The sequence below is a fragment of the Arachis ipaensis genome, chromosome B10 (assembly GCF_059453495.1).
Source record: "Arachis ipaensis isolate K30076 ecotype BB chromosome B10, ASM5945349v1, whole genome shotgun sequence".
Taxonomy (NCBI): Eukaryota; Viridiplantae; Streptophyta; class Magnoliopsida; order Fabales; family Fabaceae; genus Arachis; species Arachis ipaensis.
Window position 1 is genome coordinate 139348368 of NC_142435.1, and position 16815 is coordinate 139365182.

Here is a 16815-nt window from a genome sequence, read left to right on the forward strand (position 1 = left end):
GTGAGAAGATCTTCTATTAAGACTGTTTTGAGTTTGGCTGCAAGTCTTGATTTAGAGATAGAGCAGATGGATGTGAAAACTGCTTTCTTTCATGGTGATCTTAAGGATGAAATTTACATGGAAAAACCTGAAAGTTTCATGGTAAAAGGCAAAGAGGATCATGTTTGCAAACTGAAGAAGAGCTTGTATGGCTTGAAGCAAGCTCCAAGACAATGGTACAAGAAGTTCGAGTCTGTTATGGCAGAACAAGGCTACAAGAAGACTACTTCTGATCATTGTGTATTTGTTAAACATTTTGCTAGTAATGATTTTATTATCATTTTGATATATGTTGATGACATGCTTATGGTTGGTCAGAATGCTTCTAGCATTGATATGTTGAAGAAGCAACTAGCAATGTCATTTGCAATGAAGGACCTTGAGCCAGCAAAGAAGATTCTTGGCATAAGAATCGAGCGTGATAGAAAAGAGAAGAAACTTTGGTTGTCACAGGAGAAATACATAGAGACAATGTTGCACAGGTTTCAAATGGAGAAAGCAAAGGCTGTTAGTACTCCTCTTGCTACACACTTCAAATTGTGTTGCGAGCAAAGTCCATCAAGTGATGAAGAGAAGAAAGACATGGAAAAAATTCCATATGCATCAGCCGTGGGTAGTTTAATGTATGCTATGGTGTGCACAAGACCGAATATAGCTCATGCTGTTGGTTGTGTTAGCCGTTTTGTTTCAAACCCAGGAAGAGAGCATTGGAATGTTGTAAAATGGATAATGAGATATCTTCGTGGTACTTCTAACATGAAGTTGTGTTATGGAAGTGATAAGCCTATTCTAGTTGGTTACACTGATTCAGACATGACAGGAGATATTGACTCTAGAAGGTCCATTTCAGGCTTCTTGATCAACTTTGCGGGTGGAGCTGTGTCTTGTCAATCAAGATTACAAAAATGTGTTGCTTTGTCTACTACTGAGGCCGAGTTTATTGCCATTACCGAAGCGTGCAAGGAGATGCTTTGGATGAAGAAATTCTTGAAGGAACTCGGGTCTACTCAAGAGAGGTATGTGTTGTTTTGTGATAGTCAAAGTATTATACATCTTGGTAAAAATTCTACTTTTCATTCTCGATCCAAACATATTGATGTGAGGTATCATTGGATACGTGATGTTTTGGATGCTGAGTTGTTGAAACTTGAAAAGGTTCATACTGATGAGAATGGTTCTGATATGATGACCAAGGTATTACCAAGATGGAAGTTTGAAGTTTGTTGCTTAATCGCTGAATTGGCAGTTACCTCCACATAGTCGTGAGGGGGAGATTTGTTAGGTTTTTGGGCTCCATTCCTATGTGGAGAAAAAGCCCAAATTCTAGTATCCAAACCCATGAATAGTGAAGTGGCTGAGATGAGTTAGGGTTGAGTGAGAGAGGTCATTCTTGAGAGGTGAACACCAAACACTAGAGAGAAAGGAAGAGAGAAAGTTATTTTCGCACATACACAAAGCTGTCTCTGTAAATTGGTCGCTGCAGATTCGTTAACCGTTGGATCGAGCTCAAATTTGGACAGTGTATTCTACACATCTTGTTCTTCGATTTCACCGTTCGGATCTTTAATTCAATATCTGTAGCTAGAGATATTGGCCACGCACAGTAGCTCTGTTTTTGTGGTGTTTTCATCTTATTGTTCTTGTTTTGAAAGCTTTGAAGCTTGGGTTGTTTGGCTTGTTGTATGCACGTTTTGTGCAGTAATTTGTGACTCTCTTGTACCCTATTTTTCATCATAGTGAAGCTATATCTTGGTCTTGGTGACTCGTGGTTTTTACTTCTCTCATTGAGGAGGTTTTCCACGTTAAAAGTCTTGGTGTGTTAGCTTGTTTCTAATTTCTGGTTTATGTGATTTTTCCGCTGCTATTGGGTATTATTGTGCTGGTGTTAATACTTGTTGTGAGTGGATATTGTTGCTCCTCTGATTCTTGCAAGTAGGAAATTGTGTGTTTTATTCCTATCAACATGTCCGGATACTTGCTTCTTTCTTAGAAGATTTTTGGTGTCCTGAAAAAGTAAAAATAGCAAATAGTTGCTCGGTCATCTTCGGAGGCAGAGTATCGAGCAATGGCTCTTGCAACTTGTGAAGGAATTTGGTTTATGCACATCTTGAATGACTTCAAAATTAAGTTACCAGGCCCTAGCTATGACATTATTTTGTGACAACCAATCTGCTAGATATATTGCGGCTAACCTAGTGTTTCATCAAAGGACGAAACACATTAAGATTGATTGTCACAAAGTTAGAGAGAAAGTTCAAGACAGTTCTTTAAAGCTCGTGCCAATTCCATCAAGAAAACAACTTGCTAATATCCTTATAAAGGCACTTCTACCAGGTCCTTTTGAAGAGATATGTAGTAAGTTTGGAATGTATAATTTGTACATTTATTAATGTATGAATATTAAGGAAGGCTATTAATGTATGAATACTACTAGTACTCCCAGTATTCTCTATTTATTGGGTATTGTGTGACACTAGTAGATGATAGCTGTATAATAGAATATGAAGAGGTAGCTAGTATAATTTTTTTTTTCTTTCTTCTTTTTTGTTGGCTATATGTAGCTGTACCTTTTGTCTCTGTAAAGGTGTGATTTCTCCGCGAACACAATAGACACATTTTTCTTTTCTTTAGTTTGCATAGAGCAGAATCTTTATTTTTCACCAAAAAATCTGCAGCTCAAAACAGATTTCATTAATAGGGACCCAATTAAAAAGAAAAAAAGTATAAAGATCTAATTGAAAATTCAATGAAATTTTAGAGACCTGCAGAATAATTAAACTTTTTAAAAACAATTTTAGTTTGCAATTTTTTTCATTTTTCCAAACCACCCCATTGCTAAATCTGTTATTGCCCACAAACAAAAGTAAAAGTTGAAAAAAAAAAACCCAAAAAAAAAAATCAAAAGTGAAAAAAAAAATTTTTAATCTCTGGTCGTCGTGACTTCATATGAAATGTGGGAAATTAATGACTATGTTCAACTTTCTTAGTTTGGATATACATATTATTGGAGAAGAAAGACAAAAAGAAAAGATGCTTGAACCAAAATATTTAATTTCTTACTGATACAATTTCCTTCTTATATGATCATATCACGTCTCTTTTTTAATTTTTTTTATCTTTTGTTCTCAATTTTTTATTTTCTTTGCTTGAACGAATTCAAGAATTTGGTGGTTTGGAAAAACAGAACAAATTGTAAAATGAGTTTTTTGAAAATTCTTGTAAGTTTCTGAAATAGTTTTACTGTTTTATCATAGTTAAATCATTTGGTTTTTCTAACTCAATTTAATTCCTCTAATAACAATCAAATGTGTCACAGGGTAAGTCACCAAAAAAAAATGTGTCAGAGGGTAACTAACTCCTTATTTATAGGATGATTGGTTAGACACCAAAATGTATATTGTTCTTAAATTATTTTAGAATTAATTTTTAGTATAGTTGGTATATAGTTTGGAACAATGTTTATCGTTGAAGTATCAATCACGTTTTAGTATATCCAATTTAATGTATCTATTCTCAAAAATAAAAAACCAGTGTTGTTATGTGCAATTTCATGTAAATTTTTTTAAAAATGATTGAAAAACACAGATTACAATTTTTATTTTAGAAAATTACCTTTAATTAATTCGTCAACTTAACTTCTAATGATTCATAACCAGGGTCATCACTCAAACAAAAAACGATGTGCAAAACTATGAAAATTATTCACTTAAAATCCTTGTGCTTTCTATAGATTAACAATGTGGCCAATATACTAATACATAGTAACAAAGATATGGACCATATAATATACACACCGATGAAGGAAATATTAATCTCCTAAGCAATCTCTTATAGGAATAAAAATACAATGACTTACTTCCAATAAAGCATTTGACACATTTTTCTTTTTAAACATACAAGACAGTGAGCATGGAGTATGCATGATCAACAACTGTTTGGAGCATTGTCCTATGCTGTATATGGAACCTTCAAGGCCATTCTTTGAGCAAGCCAAGGCCTTTCGGGATCCGGGTCTATGAAAGGATGCATGAGGAACTGCTCTGCTTCTTCATCCAACAATTCTCTACACCATGTTACTCGTCTCGATTGACTGCAACCAGGTCCAAAACACCTGCAGTATACACGTGAGTCATTTTAGTCCCTGTATTTTAAAGTTCGACTTTTGGTTGCTAATGCTGCAAAATGCGATTCAGATTGGTCCTTGACTTCATTTATGATTCATGTTTATTGTGTCCTCATTGATTTGTTGCCTTATATTATATCATTGAATGATGAACATGTTCAAATTTAGTTTCTAGAGTTTCCGAAAATGTGTCCAAAGACCATTGAATTAAGTGTGATAGTAACAGAATGTCACCTTAGAAGACTAGATTGAACTTATTTTTCATGAATGCCACCTAGGGATCACCAAATAAAGGAACAACAATTGATTCAGCCACTAACATGAATATTTCCTCAAAGAAAGGCCAAATAGGGGATTATAAACTACCCTCTAGATGTACTCCCACAAGAAGCAAAGCTTCGGTTGACAAAATGACTAATTATTTTAATAGGGTGCGGGGAACCTTGCAAGAAACCATCAACATTACTATTTGTAATCACGAAAGTAAGACTTGACTTAGGAGAGAGACAATAATTGAAAACTATCCATTCTTGATTCAGATCAAACATCTTAACTGTATTTTTTGGTGATACTGAAGCAGTCAAGTACCGAAATTAACCATACTCTTAAGATAATAATCTTGCAAAGTATAAACCAGTGCAAAATGTAATCTGCAAGAGATACCTGTATTCATAAAAGCAAGCACTTCTCTCGTTCTCAACTTTTCCCCAGTTATCCCAACCAACATGCTTTATACAATGATCCATGTAAGTGTATGCAAAGACCACCCTTCCAAAAGGGCCCCACGGCCGTCCAAGATATGCATACGATTTTTCTCCATTACCTGTGATAACACATCTGCGAAGGCACAAGAGACATTACTCATAAAATTTATAATTTATAAAAAGTTTTTGCCAGACGTGATTTTATAGCAAAATCAATTTGAGGGGGAAAAAAAGGAGAGATCAAATTTATCCATAATTGCATAATAGATGATAAGCATCCATAGATAAATGACTTGGAAGTAGTTACAGTACCATTGACACAGGTAAAGCAAACGTGATACAAAGCTGAGGAACATGAAATTGAACAGGGTGCAGCTATGTTGTATCCAAAAAACAAATGAGGCAGTATCTAATTACAAGGAAGTAGTATGAGATTCTAATACATAATTCAGGTTATTGGCAATCTTAATTGTCCACTCACAATCTCCACTAATTACTTATAACTTAATTTTCTAAATTGCCTAAACTATTCACATCTTAATTATATGCTTATTTACTAATTACTATTCAATATCACCTAATATATAAACCCTTATTAGCATAAAGGACATGAGTATGTTCATGTATTCACAATTTGCCTCACACCTGAAAATTTTCAAAATCATGCAAAAAATGTTTGTGATATCTGGAATGCAATAACTGCTGATAGCAAGCATTCCTGGAGCAAGTAATCTGCCAAAGAATAGAAAAGAGAGGTTGATCGCTGTCTTTATGAGTTCGTGATGAGACGGAGATCTCAATCAAGGGCTCTGAAAGCAACTCTTGAACCCCAGGAGAGGGAACTCAATAGGTAGAGGCTATAAAACTGTTAGGTTGGATACTCCAACCAACCCTAGATCCGCCTTCTATTGCACGAGATCTAGTATCTATTCTTTATTCTTTTCTTGACTTTTGAATAATTTGAATTTGATTGATTTACTATTTATTTCTAGCTCTTTTAAAAACCCGGTACCGGTAGGGGAGGCAGTAAGTTTGAAGGAAGTGGTCAAGTCTGAAATCAAGCATGGCCTTAGGCCTTAGGAAAAGGTGGCTGGGACGGAGGACTCGTAGTATCTCTCTAGATCAGGCAAAAGCAAAAGACCCCCTAACGTAATTCGAATGGGGGCTGACCGCTGAGCCCACTCTGGCCTCGCAGGCGGTCCCCCGTGGTTTCGAGCTGGAGCTGCCATAGCTTATGGCTAGAGCAATGGGAGGGAAACCAAAACTCAAACTGCCATCCTTATAAGGGTGATCTTCATTAAACTCTAGTAGCATGCTCCTAAACTAAGAATCTCAGTTATTGTACACTTCTCTGCCCATAACAAGAATGACGACTGCCAAAAAAAACTGCCCTTATTGCTTCCAGACTGCTGATTCTTTACTGGATTGAACTAGTTGGGAGCTTCTTATGAGTTATTATACACTAAAAACACGGTACTAGGTGCGACAAAGAGATTGTTAACACTAGACAGTGGTCAGTTACAAACCTCAAGAATACATAGCCAGTTGTTTCCTGTGAAGACTTTCGGCTCTGTGCAGTAATGAACCCTTCAGACTTGCAGTGAATATGACAGTGTTCCAAGAGAGCAGTGCTATTGCCAAAGATAAAGTCGACACTACCTTCAATATAGCAATCTTTCAAATATTGTTTTCCATAGTGTAAGTACAGTGTGTCCTGCACCAATTTAATGAATGCAATGAATGCATGAACCGATGATAAGACCAACCAATCTGCTAATCATCGCATCAAGATATCATTTAATGACGATCATAACTTACACAAAGAACTCATCCATCAAGATAATAGACATTGATCAATCCATTCTTGAATCAGAAGTAAACTCTCAAAGTTTTAATGTAATTTAACTAAAGTATATTTCATAAACAACTTCATGAAGCTTCTAACCTATACAAACAAATGCATCAAGACATGGAGCTACCTGCCATCCAAGGAACCTGCAATTGTAGAAGGCGCATCGATCTGCTGTTACCCTAATTGCCACTGCTTGCCCTGAACCCTACCAGAAGAAGGAAAATCCATAAGCACTATATACTAGCCAAAAAAGCTCAAGAAGATGCTAATGAGATAATAATATAATGAATTCACGATTCAGGGTTTAAGTTGAATATTAACACCTTATGGTGTCACCTGATCTATATGTAGATCAGACTGTACCTAGTGGAACAAACATCAATCGCTACTGCTTTTGTATCTAATGAATTTACAGTATATTTTCCCAGTAGCAAAATATGTCAATTCATCCTTATGAAGAAACAAAATATTCCTATTAATCAAATTTGTATCAACTACATGCACTTGTGCTCATTTACCAAACCAATGGTTTTCAGGAATTTGATGCCAAATTAAAGAAAGTAGCACAAGAAAGAACCTCAAATAAACAGTGAGATTCAACTCAACAAGAGCATTAGTGCATTACCTGAGGGGAAGAATTCTCAAAAGTAATATTCTCAGCAATGAAGTCCTCCCCTTCTACAATTGCAGTTCCACAACCAAATGTCCCTGTCCCTATCACCCTAGCAGGCTGCAACAAAATCCACCATTGAAGAATGAAAAATAAAATTGTAAGATTTTGAGACATAGCCATTAAAAAATTGAATTTTGATTTGACAGATACACAATACAGTAAATGAGGAAAAGATCTATGAAGAGGAGTGGCATTACTTACTTGATGGTGATCGATTTTGGAAGCAGTGTTGTTCCAGGTAAGAAGAGTATCCTCGGGAGTGAGGCCAGCAAGAGTGATGAAATTCTTTGTCTTAGGGACATAAAGCGGCTGAAGATAGATTCCCGGCGACACGCGAATGACGGTCCGGCGAGTGTTGCTGAGAGGGACGGCGTCGATGGCGTCCTGCACCGTTAAGAAGTCGCCGCTTCCATCTTGCGACACCGTGAAGGTCAAGCAAGCCGCCATTGTTATCCTTGTCGCTCTATTTCGATTTCAGTATTGGTGATGGTGACGGTGGCGGTACTAAGGAGAAGGACGCGTCATCTCGGTGCAACAAAAGGATTGAAATAATACTAACACACAAGTGAAAGTGTGAAACTGACTTTCATTATAAATGGAAATTGGGGGTTATACAGACTCCAACTCGCCACGTAGAATATGAGGAGTCTATATCATTTGAGGGGAGTAGATCATTTTTAATGAAAAAAAAAAATTGGATGGTGTCAAATATTTTTTTTTTGACTTTTTTTTTTGTAACTATGGTGTCAATTGTTTAATCTCATTCTTCATTGTTTTTTTTCATATTTATTTTTACTCCTACTTATAAAATTAATGGTAAAAGATCACACTTTATTCCTTCAATTGTTAAAAAAATTGAAAGGATCTATTTTTCCATTTAAGTGATAGCTCATTGGCATATTTATATTTAAACTTAAATTTGTCTATAAATTTTAATTTGATGCTTCTTTGATCTATTTTCTAATTCAACAAATGTGATTAAAATAAAATAATAAACGTATAATTAATATAACATAAAATTGAAATTAATTTAAAATATATATATCTTTTTTAGTTCTCTTAAGATGCACATAAATCAGGTGAAGTTTGGTTCGCCTTGATTTGGACCCGACTCAAAATAATAACCGAATCTATTTTTGAGATTCTTATGCGATCCTAGACCTGGTGAAATCACACTAAATTAACCCCTAAAATATTTTGGATCGGGCCGTGCCTTCAAATCGGACCAGGCCATGTACATCTTAATAAAAATTAATAATAATGTGATTGAGACTGATTTTCCTTTGTAATTACCAAATTAGTCCGCGAATCTTTCAAAACTTACTTTAGTCACCCACTAACTTTAATACATAATTTTATTCTTAACATTTATTTTTGTTATTCAATAACATTAAATACTCCACTAGAAATTAATTCACACTTATAATAGTTAAATATTTACGATTAGTAAAATAGATAAATCATGTTACATTTTTAAAACAACCTCATTTTGAATTCCATCATTTTCACCTCTTCGTCTTTACCTTTGATGATTATTAGTGGTTAAAAGAGGGGAGATTGAATCTTTGCCTTTCCTTTATTTTGCTTTAAATCTTGAATTCAGTTGAGATACTTTGAGTAGAAAACAGGAAAGATTATGGTTTTGTTTCTTGATGTGGTAAGAACCAAAATAGAGTTACATGCAAGGTGTATTATGAAGAAGTGTTGCTGAATAGAAGAATCAGGAGATACTTCAGTTTTATCTCCTATAATGCAGAACCAGAAATAGAGAAGAAAAAGAATAATGACGCACAGATGTATCCTATTTCAGCTACTCAGTGCAATATAGCCTACATCCAGTCTCCATCACATCAGTGACAAAATTTTACTATCTTTCAATAGAATTATATTCACCAATTCTCCCTAGGATTCTACCTAATCCTATCTGGGACAAGTCCAATTTCTAACTCAAACAAGACTTGACTAGGAACTCACCCTAACTTTTCAACAGTAAAGTGCTAATCCAACTTGCAAGGAAATTCCCTTAGGATCATGACAACAAAACAGAAAAACTTACAAATAATTTCTGAAATAACTATGGCTTTTTTTTCTCCAAGTTTAACTCCCTGCCTTTTACTATTCAATGGCTTTTTCATACAAACCTCATCATTTTGTCTTTTACCATTGAAATACAGAAAGACTAAACTGAGAAAATGAGATACTCAATGAAAACCATGAAGGAGAAGAATAAACAGCTCAGTGATCTATGGAAACCCAAACGGTGTGCTCTCACTCCTTGCCTCAATCCTTGGCCTTTCACCCCTTTAATAGAGGAGTGAAGCTTCTAGGATTTGAAACCTTGCTTCAGCACTTGTTGGTCTTCTTCTCCCAAAAATCAGACGTAGCAGCAGCGTGATAGAAGAGAGAGAGGGTAGAAGCAGTGACTGAATCAAACATGCAACCATACCTTTAATCTTCTCTTTCAACCTTTTTCATTTTGCCTCTTGAATCTGAATCGTGTATTCTTGCTTTGACTCCAAGTCAGATTCTTGAGCGTTAATTCACAGCAGAGCTTCATCATTTTTATTTCTTTAGTTTTCCACTTCTGTGCTTACAAAGAGGGGATTTCTTCATCGAGCTTCACTGAAGCACAATTGTGAAAATGCTTTTTGTACATTTGTGTCTGCATGTGCATGGACAAAGATAGAGAGGGTAATATAACACAAGTGTCCATGTACATGCAGACACACGATAACTACTCTAATAAATATTTTAACTAACTAAATGATTCATCACTAACTAATTCAACTATACTAAAGAAGGAATCTCATTCTCATCATATTACTCAGGTACACACTTTTACTCAAGTTCGGAGTGAAAACATCTTGCAACCCTAACTTGCCAAATAGTGTCGAAAAAATTCTAGGAGCTGAAGGCTTAATTAGTAAGTTTGCAATCTGCTTATGTGTCGAAATGGGCATAAGATGGATGAGCTTCTCCAAAATCTTATCTCTTACAACGTGATAATCCACCTTGATATGCTTGGTCTGTTTGTGGAACATTAGATTGGTGGCTATCTGAATAGCATCTTGGCTATTATAGTAAAGATTAATGGGTTGATCTAACTCAATTCTCAAATCCTTGAGAATCTTCTTTATCCAAATAGCCTCTCGGTAGCAGATGCTAGTACCCTATACTTAGTTTCGGCTGATGAGGATGCCATAGTGGTTTATTTCTTAATTTTCGATGACATAATAGCACTCCTAATGTAGAAGCAATATCTTCTCGAATCTGAACAAGTAGCCCAATCCGAGTCATTGAACACAATAACTAGTAAATCATAATATGCAGGAAAAAGCTAGTTGCGGGTGCTAACTTAATGTACTTTAGAATTCTTTGTGCTGCCTTAAGGTGCAAGGAAGTTAGTTCCTTAAGAAATTGACTAAGTTTTCCAATGGTATAACTAATATCTAGTCTTGTATTAGCAATATATAGAGTTTGCCAACTAGCTTTCTATACCCTGACATTGTTAGGAAAAAAACATCGTATCTTTTGTCAACTTGGCACCATAATCAATTAGAGTAGAAGCCAGTTTGCAATCTTCCATCCTTGATTCCTTAAGCAAATCTAAGACGTACTTTCATGGATACAAGGCAACTCCCTTCTTGCTCCTAGCAACCTCCATTTTGAGAAAGAATTTAAGGTCACTAATATCCTTAATTCTGAACTGTGCATGCAGTAAAGCTTTGATATATTCAATTGTTTTCATATAGTTCCTTGCCAATATCACATCATTTATGTAATTGACAAGGTAGTGATGCCATTTTTCTGTGACTCTGTGAATAAACTGTGATCAAATTTAAATTGTACATAAACATCCTAGAGCAAGACAAATTTGAGCTTGTTGTTCCATTGGCAACTTGCTTATTTGATCCCATAGAGCGACTTTTGCAGCTTGGAAACAGAATTTAGCAGAACACACATATACACCTTCTTCTCCTCAGAAAAGCTATGTTGACATCAGTGTATTTCAAAAACATCCCTTCGTGGCAGCAAGCACTAACACAATTTGCAACGTGCTAAGTTTAAAAAGTGGATTGAAAAGGTTGAGATAGTCAATTATTGGAACCTGAGTAAAGTTTTTCGCTAAGATTTGGGCTTTGTACCTATCAATGCTATCATCAGGGTTGTGCTTGAGTTTGAAAACCCACTTGTAGTCTATCGCCCTTTTTCCAGGTAGAAGATTAGTTAATTCTTCTTTAATAGCATTCCTCCATTCCACATGACTTGTTGCTTCTTCATAGTACGTTGGCTCTTTATCAGTGGAGATAACTATGGAGAAGGTGCGATGAGATGCTAAAAATATATCGTATGACAAAAATTGTGGGATGAGATACTTATTAGGTAAGGTTGTAGAAAGACTCATACACTGAAAATCTCGAAGATAGGTTAAGGGCCTTCTTTCTCTTGTTGATCTTCTGAGTAGAGTAACTTGTGGTAGAGGCTCAATAATGTCTTGATGATTAGATGATGCATGTCGTACTGACCTTGATGCAATGCCAGTGGGTGTGCGTGGATGCAAATGAGGGACTTCTTAATTATGCATATCAAAAATGACTGGATCATGCAAAAAGTGTATGTATTGGAGCAGGTCTTACTAATTGTTGTTGGAGTTAAGTGTCTGACTTTGGTTACTATATGCATGGAAGGGAAAAAGATCTTCATAAAACTTTACATTTTTTGAAAGATTTTTTTTTTTTGGAAATGGCTAAAAAATGAAACTTTTAGTTCCCTCCCTAAAAGTTAGAAATGTGACCTCTTTTCTAGATATAATTTCTTTCTTCCAACAGTGAGGGTGTTGGCATATGCTAAACATCCAAATACTCGTAGGAGTGAAATTAGAGGCAAGTGTTGATGTAAAATTTGATGAGGTGACTAATTTTATAAAAGAGCATGAGGTAGTTTATTTATTAAATAAATGACATGAGTAGTCGCATAATTTCAATATCATTTTGGTCAGTTTAAGTGAAAAATGAGTGCTCTTGTCACTACAAGGATATGTTGGTGTTTCTTCTCAATAATTTCATTTCGTTGAGCAGTTTTTACACATGTCCTTTGGTAAACAATGCTAGTAGAATTGCAAAAAGTTGGCATGAGAAATTTAAGTCCATTATCACTTCGAATTGTCTTAATGTTTAGGCCAAATTAATTCTTTCCAAAGTTGACAAAAGAAATTATTAGGTTTTGTTCCTGTGTAGATAGCGGGCATTAAGGTATAGCTCATCCTGCTCAGTACTTAAACTCACTTTTCCTTAGGCTGGATGAGGTATACGTTAGCTTCTTAAGAATGGCGGCGGTGAGCACCTGCAAAGGCACTCCAATGCTCAAATTAGAAAGAGAGTGAGATTAGTATATTGCAATTCAGAGTGAATAACGTACCTAGCTATTCTTAGGGTTTCTTCCTTTATAGATTTTTAGTTTGAACGTGCTATAATGCCATTATGTTACTGGCCTATTTTTTAGATGATTCTCATAAGGTTTTACTGGAAATGCGGTATCTTTCTGTAACTAAAATGTGTACATGCTTTGTGTGCCAATTTATAGGGAGTGTTGCGACCGAATTGTATGGAACAAATCATAGCTCCCAAGCTTAACCTGTGGACTCTTCTGCGAAAATAGGTTGAGCTTCCTTCGAAAGTTCCGAGTTATAAATCGGCATGTTTGTGATGGAAGGTGTAGCCCCCTAAACTTAACGTGTTGGAATTGGAAGATCATAGTTTTGAAAATTAGTTGCAAAATATATTGTTAAAAATTGGCTTATCATATGGATATGTGTATATACGTATATTTATATATATAGATATATTGATTATTATTTTTATATTATTATTTCTTTTTTTGGCAAATAACATTATTTGGTATGAAAGAAAATAAGTAAAAAAAAGGCGGGTAACGTTAATTTGATATACGAAATGTTAAATGTAATCAATTGGAGGTAATGAAAAGATAGTATATTTATTGAAAAAGATAATTGAACAGTTATTTTTCCTTTGATCTAGGCTATCGTGACCGTTTATCATGGGGAGTTGGTGTCGTATTTTGATCCGTGCTACATGAATGGCTAGGGTGTGTTATTTGGGTGAAAAATAAGTTTGAAGTGGGTAAGATTCAATGACCGTGTGAAAAATCATTTTCGGCCGAAGGAAAATCTATTACTCTTGTTTGAAGATGAGTAGAAAAGGTTAGTCAATGTATCTGTTCTCAGTTGTTTTGATGTGCTTTTGCTTTTGCTGTTTAGAAACAAGTTTGGTAATTTGGTGAAGAGGGTATGGTGAAGAAGGATGTGAAAGGGAAAGGGACAATAAAGGAAAAAAATGATGAGAAAAGAAAAAGGACGGGGAAAGAGGAAAAGGATGTGAAAGATAAGAGAAAGAAAAAGGAAGGCGATTCAGGTGATATTATTATTGAGGAGGAGTTTGTGTGGGACGAGAGTGATCCTTATTCATGGGTTTCGAGGGTTGTTAAAGAACGGGTGTCTTTATTTAATGGTGAGAATAGTATTGCGCAGCTAGTTTCTCCAGAATGGGTTAGAGAGGGTAAAGGTATAAAGGTGGAGTTTTTGCCTTTGATCATGTATGTCAGAGGGCAGAGGGGTTCGAATTTTTTTATATGTATGCATGTTTGTTGGTTGAACTAAATGTAAAGTTTCCATTTACCTCTTTTCGATGTGGTGTGCTGACTCAGTTGAAGTGTGCTCCAATGTAACTTCATCCTAATGCTTGGATATTTGTTAGAGGATTTGAAATTTTGATGAAATATCTTGAGTTGGAACCTTCTCTGGAAGTGTTTCTTGCACTGTTTCAAGCCAAAGATGTCCAGAAAGTCATTTGGATTCATCTTAGTAATATTCTAAATCGGGCTATTTTCAGCTTGTATAAATTTTCCTTTATAGGGTTTAAAGAGATGTATGTGAAAGTAAGGTCGGTTGAGGATCAGTATCTATTTTATCTTGATAAGTTTCAGATGGAGAGGTTTCCTCTATACTGGAACCCTCAGCCAAGGCACATTCTGGGCATGGATAGGATGGTGTATAGGAATGAGATGATAGTTGAATTTTTGGTTAATAATATTTTTTCTGCAAGATTACTTGCTGTTTCTGAGTTGATTCCGTGTGAGACAGATATGGAGGCTGTTGTTGAGTATATAGGTAATATAGTAATGAATATGTAGTAGAGTATAGCATATTATGATATATTGTTAACATAGTTGTCTTACTATTTGTACAGGAAAAAAAGCACCTAAGGTGTCAACGACTAGTTTATAGGCATTTTTTAGGGCGAAGAACGTGGAGAAGGAAGAATCTACAACAGTTATTAAAGTTGAGGGTGGGGCTGAGGTTCATCAGTAAAAAGAAAAAAGGTCAGCATGAAGAAGAGGAGGCTTAAGGTTGATGCTTGAAGGATAAGGTAATAGACTTAACTATGCAAAGGAAAGATGATTGGAGGAAGTGGAGGCCTTTACCATGAATCAGAGAGAGTTGCATGGTTTCCGAGGAGGGGTGACACAATGTCGTTGTGGAGTGAGCAATGTCCCTTTGCTTTGCTTTCTAAAGAATGTGCCTAATATCCCCCTGATGTTAAACTTGTGAATGATGCTAGTGATGTTGCTTTAGATCAGTATTTGCAGGTAAAGTGTGTATAAAGAATTTGTAAAATGGTGTATATGGATCTATTTGTTAAACTCTATGATTTCATTATGCAGGTTATAGGTGCCCGGCTAATGTGTATAAGGCGGAGTCAAGAATTGAGACATAAAAGCATTACAGTGGATGAGGATAAGTTGAGCAAGATTGTTGAAGAGAAAGTTGTGATGGAGAAAGAGTTGAAAGAGGCTCTTGAAACGGCTTGCTATAATAAGAAAAGAGTTGGAGAGAAGTAAGGAAAAGGTTGGGCTACTGGAGGAGAAAGAGAAGAAGCTTGAAGCTAACAAGGTTGACTTGGGAACCAGGATTGTAAGGCTTAGCATTAAAAAGAAAAATGCTGAAGAAAGTAAAGGCAATCATGGTTTAGAAATGTTTTCGGTTGGTTTTGACAAGGCAGTGGAGCAGATCAAATTTATTGCATCAAAAGTGGGTTTTTGCTATGGATCCCTGCAAAGTGATTATTAACGGGGAGCTTGCTAATGATGATCAGGAGGGTGAGGATGAAAACGTGGGTGCGCCATGATTGTGTTTGTTAGTTTAAGTCGTTGGGATTGTCTTTTGTAGTTTTTTATTAATCAATGTTTATTTTGTGGAAACTGATGATGAACTCCATTTTGTGAGTACGGTTTGGATGAACTTGAAAAATGTGTTATGTTAGTATAATTTGCCTTTTGATGTTTGGTTGTAGATAAGATAAATTAGTATGTAGATGTTAATTTAGAAATATATTTGCGAATGGTTTGAAGATATAATGGTCGAGTTGAGAGAGTGTTTGTTGTTGTCCCTCGTCTTGATAGATTTCGAGTTATAGCTCAATGAGATTGTTGCGGAGGGTTTGTTTAAAATGTGCATTTTATATCGAAGTATATTTTGGCTTTTGAATTACATGATTTGTATCATATTGATATATTGTTTTTGAGTATGCAAGAATGTCATATAGATTGGTTTGAATTTACTGAATAAGATATAGTGCCAAAAGAGTATTTTATTGAATTGCATCCTTCATGTCTGAAGGATAGGGGGTATGCCTCGTTAAAACCTCTCTTGGCAAAATCCAACTTAGGGATAAAATCCAGGTAGTAGGAAAAAAAGTACATCACCTTGTCTTGACTTATACACTTAACTATAGTATATTTTTAGTGAAGAGATGTTCCATGTGCTTGGTACATCATTGCCTTGTAATGTTTGTAATTTGTATGCTCCTCATCTGATAACTTTGGATATTCAGAATGGTCTTTCCTAATTTACATCAAGTTTGCCATGGCCTTGCGGTTTCCGTGCTTCTTCTGTTTTCCGGAGGACGAGGTCTCCTTCATGAAAATACCTCAACTTGATCTTTTGTTGTATTTTCGGGCTATAGCAAGTTGTGTTGCGCGTTGTTGGGTTAGTGCTTGTTCTCTTATTTCTTCGATTGAGTCCAGCTCGGTGGTTCTGAGTTCAATGTTTGCCTCTTCATTGAAGGCTATTGTTCATCTTTTGCCTTTTTTCAACTGGTATCATGACATTGAAACCATATACTAGTCTAAAAGGGGTCTCTTTTCTTGATGAATGTTCTGTTGTATTATAGCTCCACAAAATTTCTAGAATAAGCTCTGTCCATCGGCCCTTGGACGTCTAATTTTTTTTGAGTGCCTGCAATATGACCTTATTGGCTGCCTTAGCTAGCCCGTTAGTTTGAGGGTGTTCTACAGATGAAAATTGATGTGTTATTTTAGTTTTTTTTTAAAGTTTGTGAAATTCTTA

The 16815-nt window shown here is 35.6% G+C and overlaps 1 protein-coding gene across 3 annotated transcripts; it reads right to left on the reverse strand.

Moving 5' to 3' along the window:
- Positions 1 to 3740: 3740 nt before the first annotated feature.
- PME31 (pectin methylesterase 31) lies at positions 3741 to 7995 on the reverse strand. Of its 3 annotated transcripts, none has more exons than XM_016326337.3 (6): positions 7593 to 7995; positions 7344 to 7448; positions 6846 to 6923; positions 6393 to 6580; positions 4826 to 4999; positions 3741 to 4150 (listed from the first exon to the last, which is right to left on the reverse strand). In XM_016326337.3, exons 1-6 carry the CDS (start codon positions 7836 to 7838, stop codon positions 3988 to 3990), a joined length of 954 nt encoding a protein of 317 aa, XP_016181823.1. In that variant the 5' UTR covers positions 7839 to 7995; the 3' UTR covers positions 3741 to 3987. The 3 variants fall into 3 exon arrangements, with proteins under 3 accessions (XP_016181823.1, XP_020968788.1, XP_088340236.1); XM_021113129.2 differs by having other exon boundaries at positions 6393 to 6636; positions 6812 to 6923; positions 7593 to 7966; XM_088484110.1 differs by having other exon boundaries at positions 6393 to 6639; positions 6812 to 6923; positions 7593 to 7966.
- Between the last annotated feature and the right edge of the window lie 8820 nt (positions 7996 to 16815).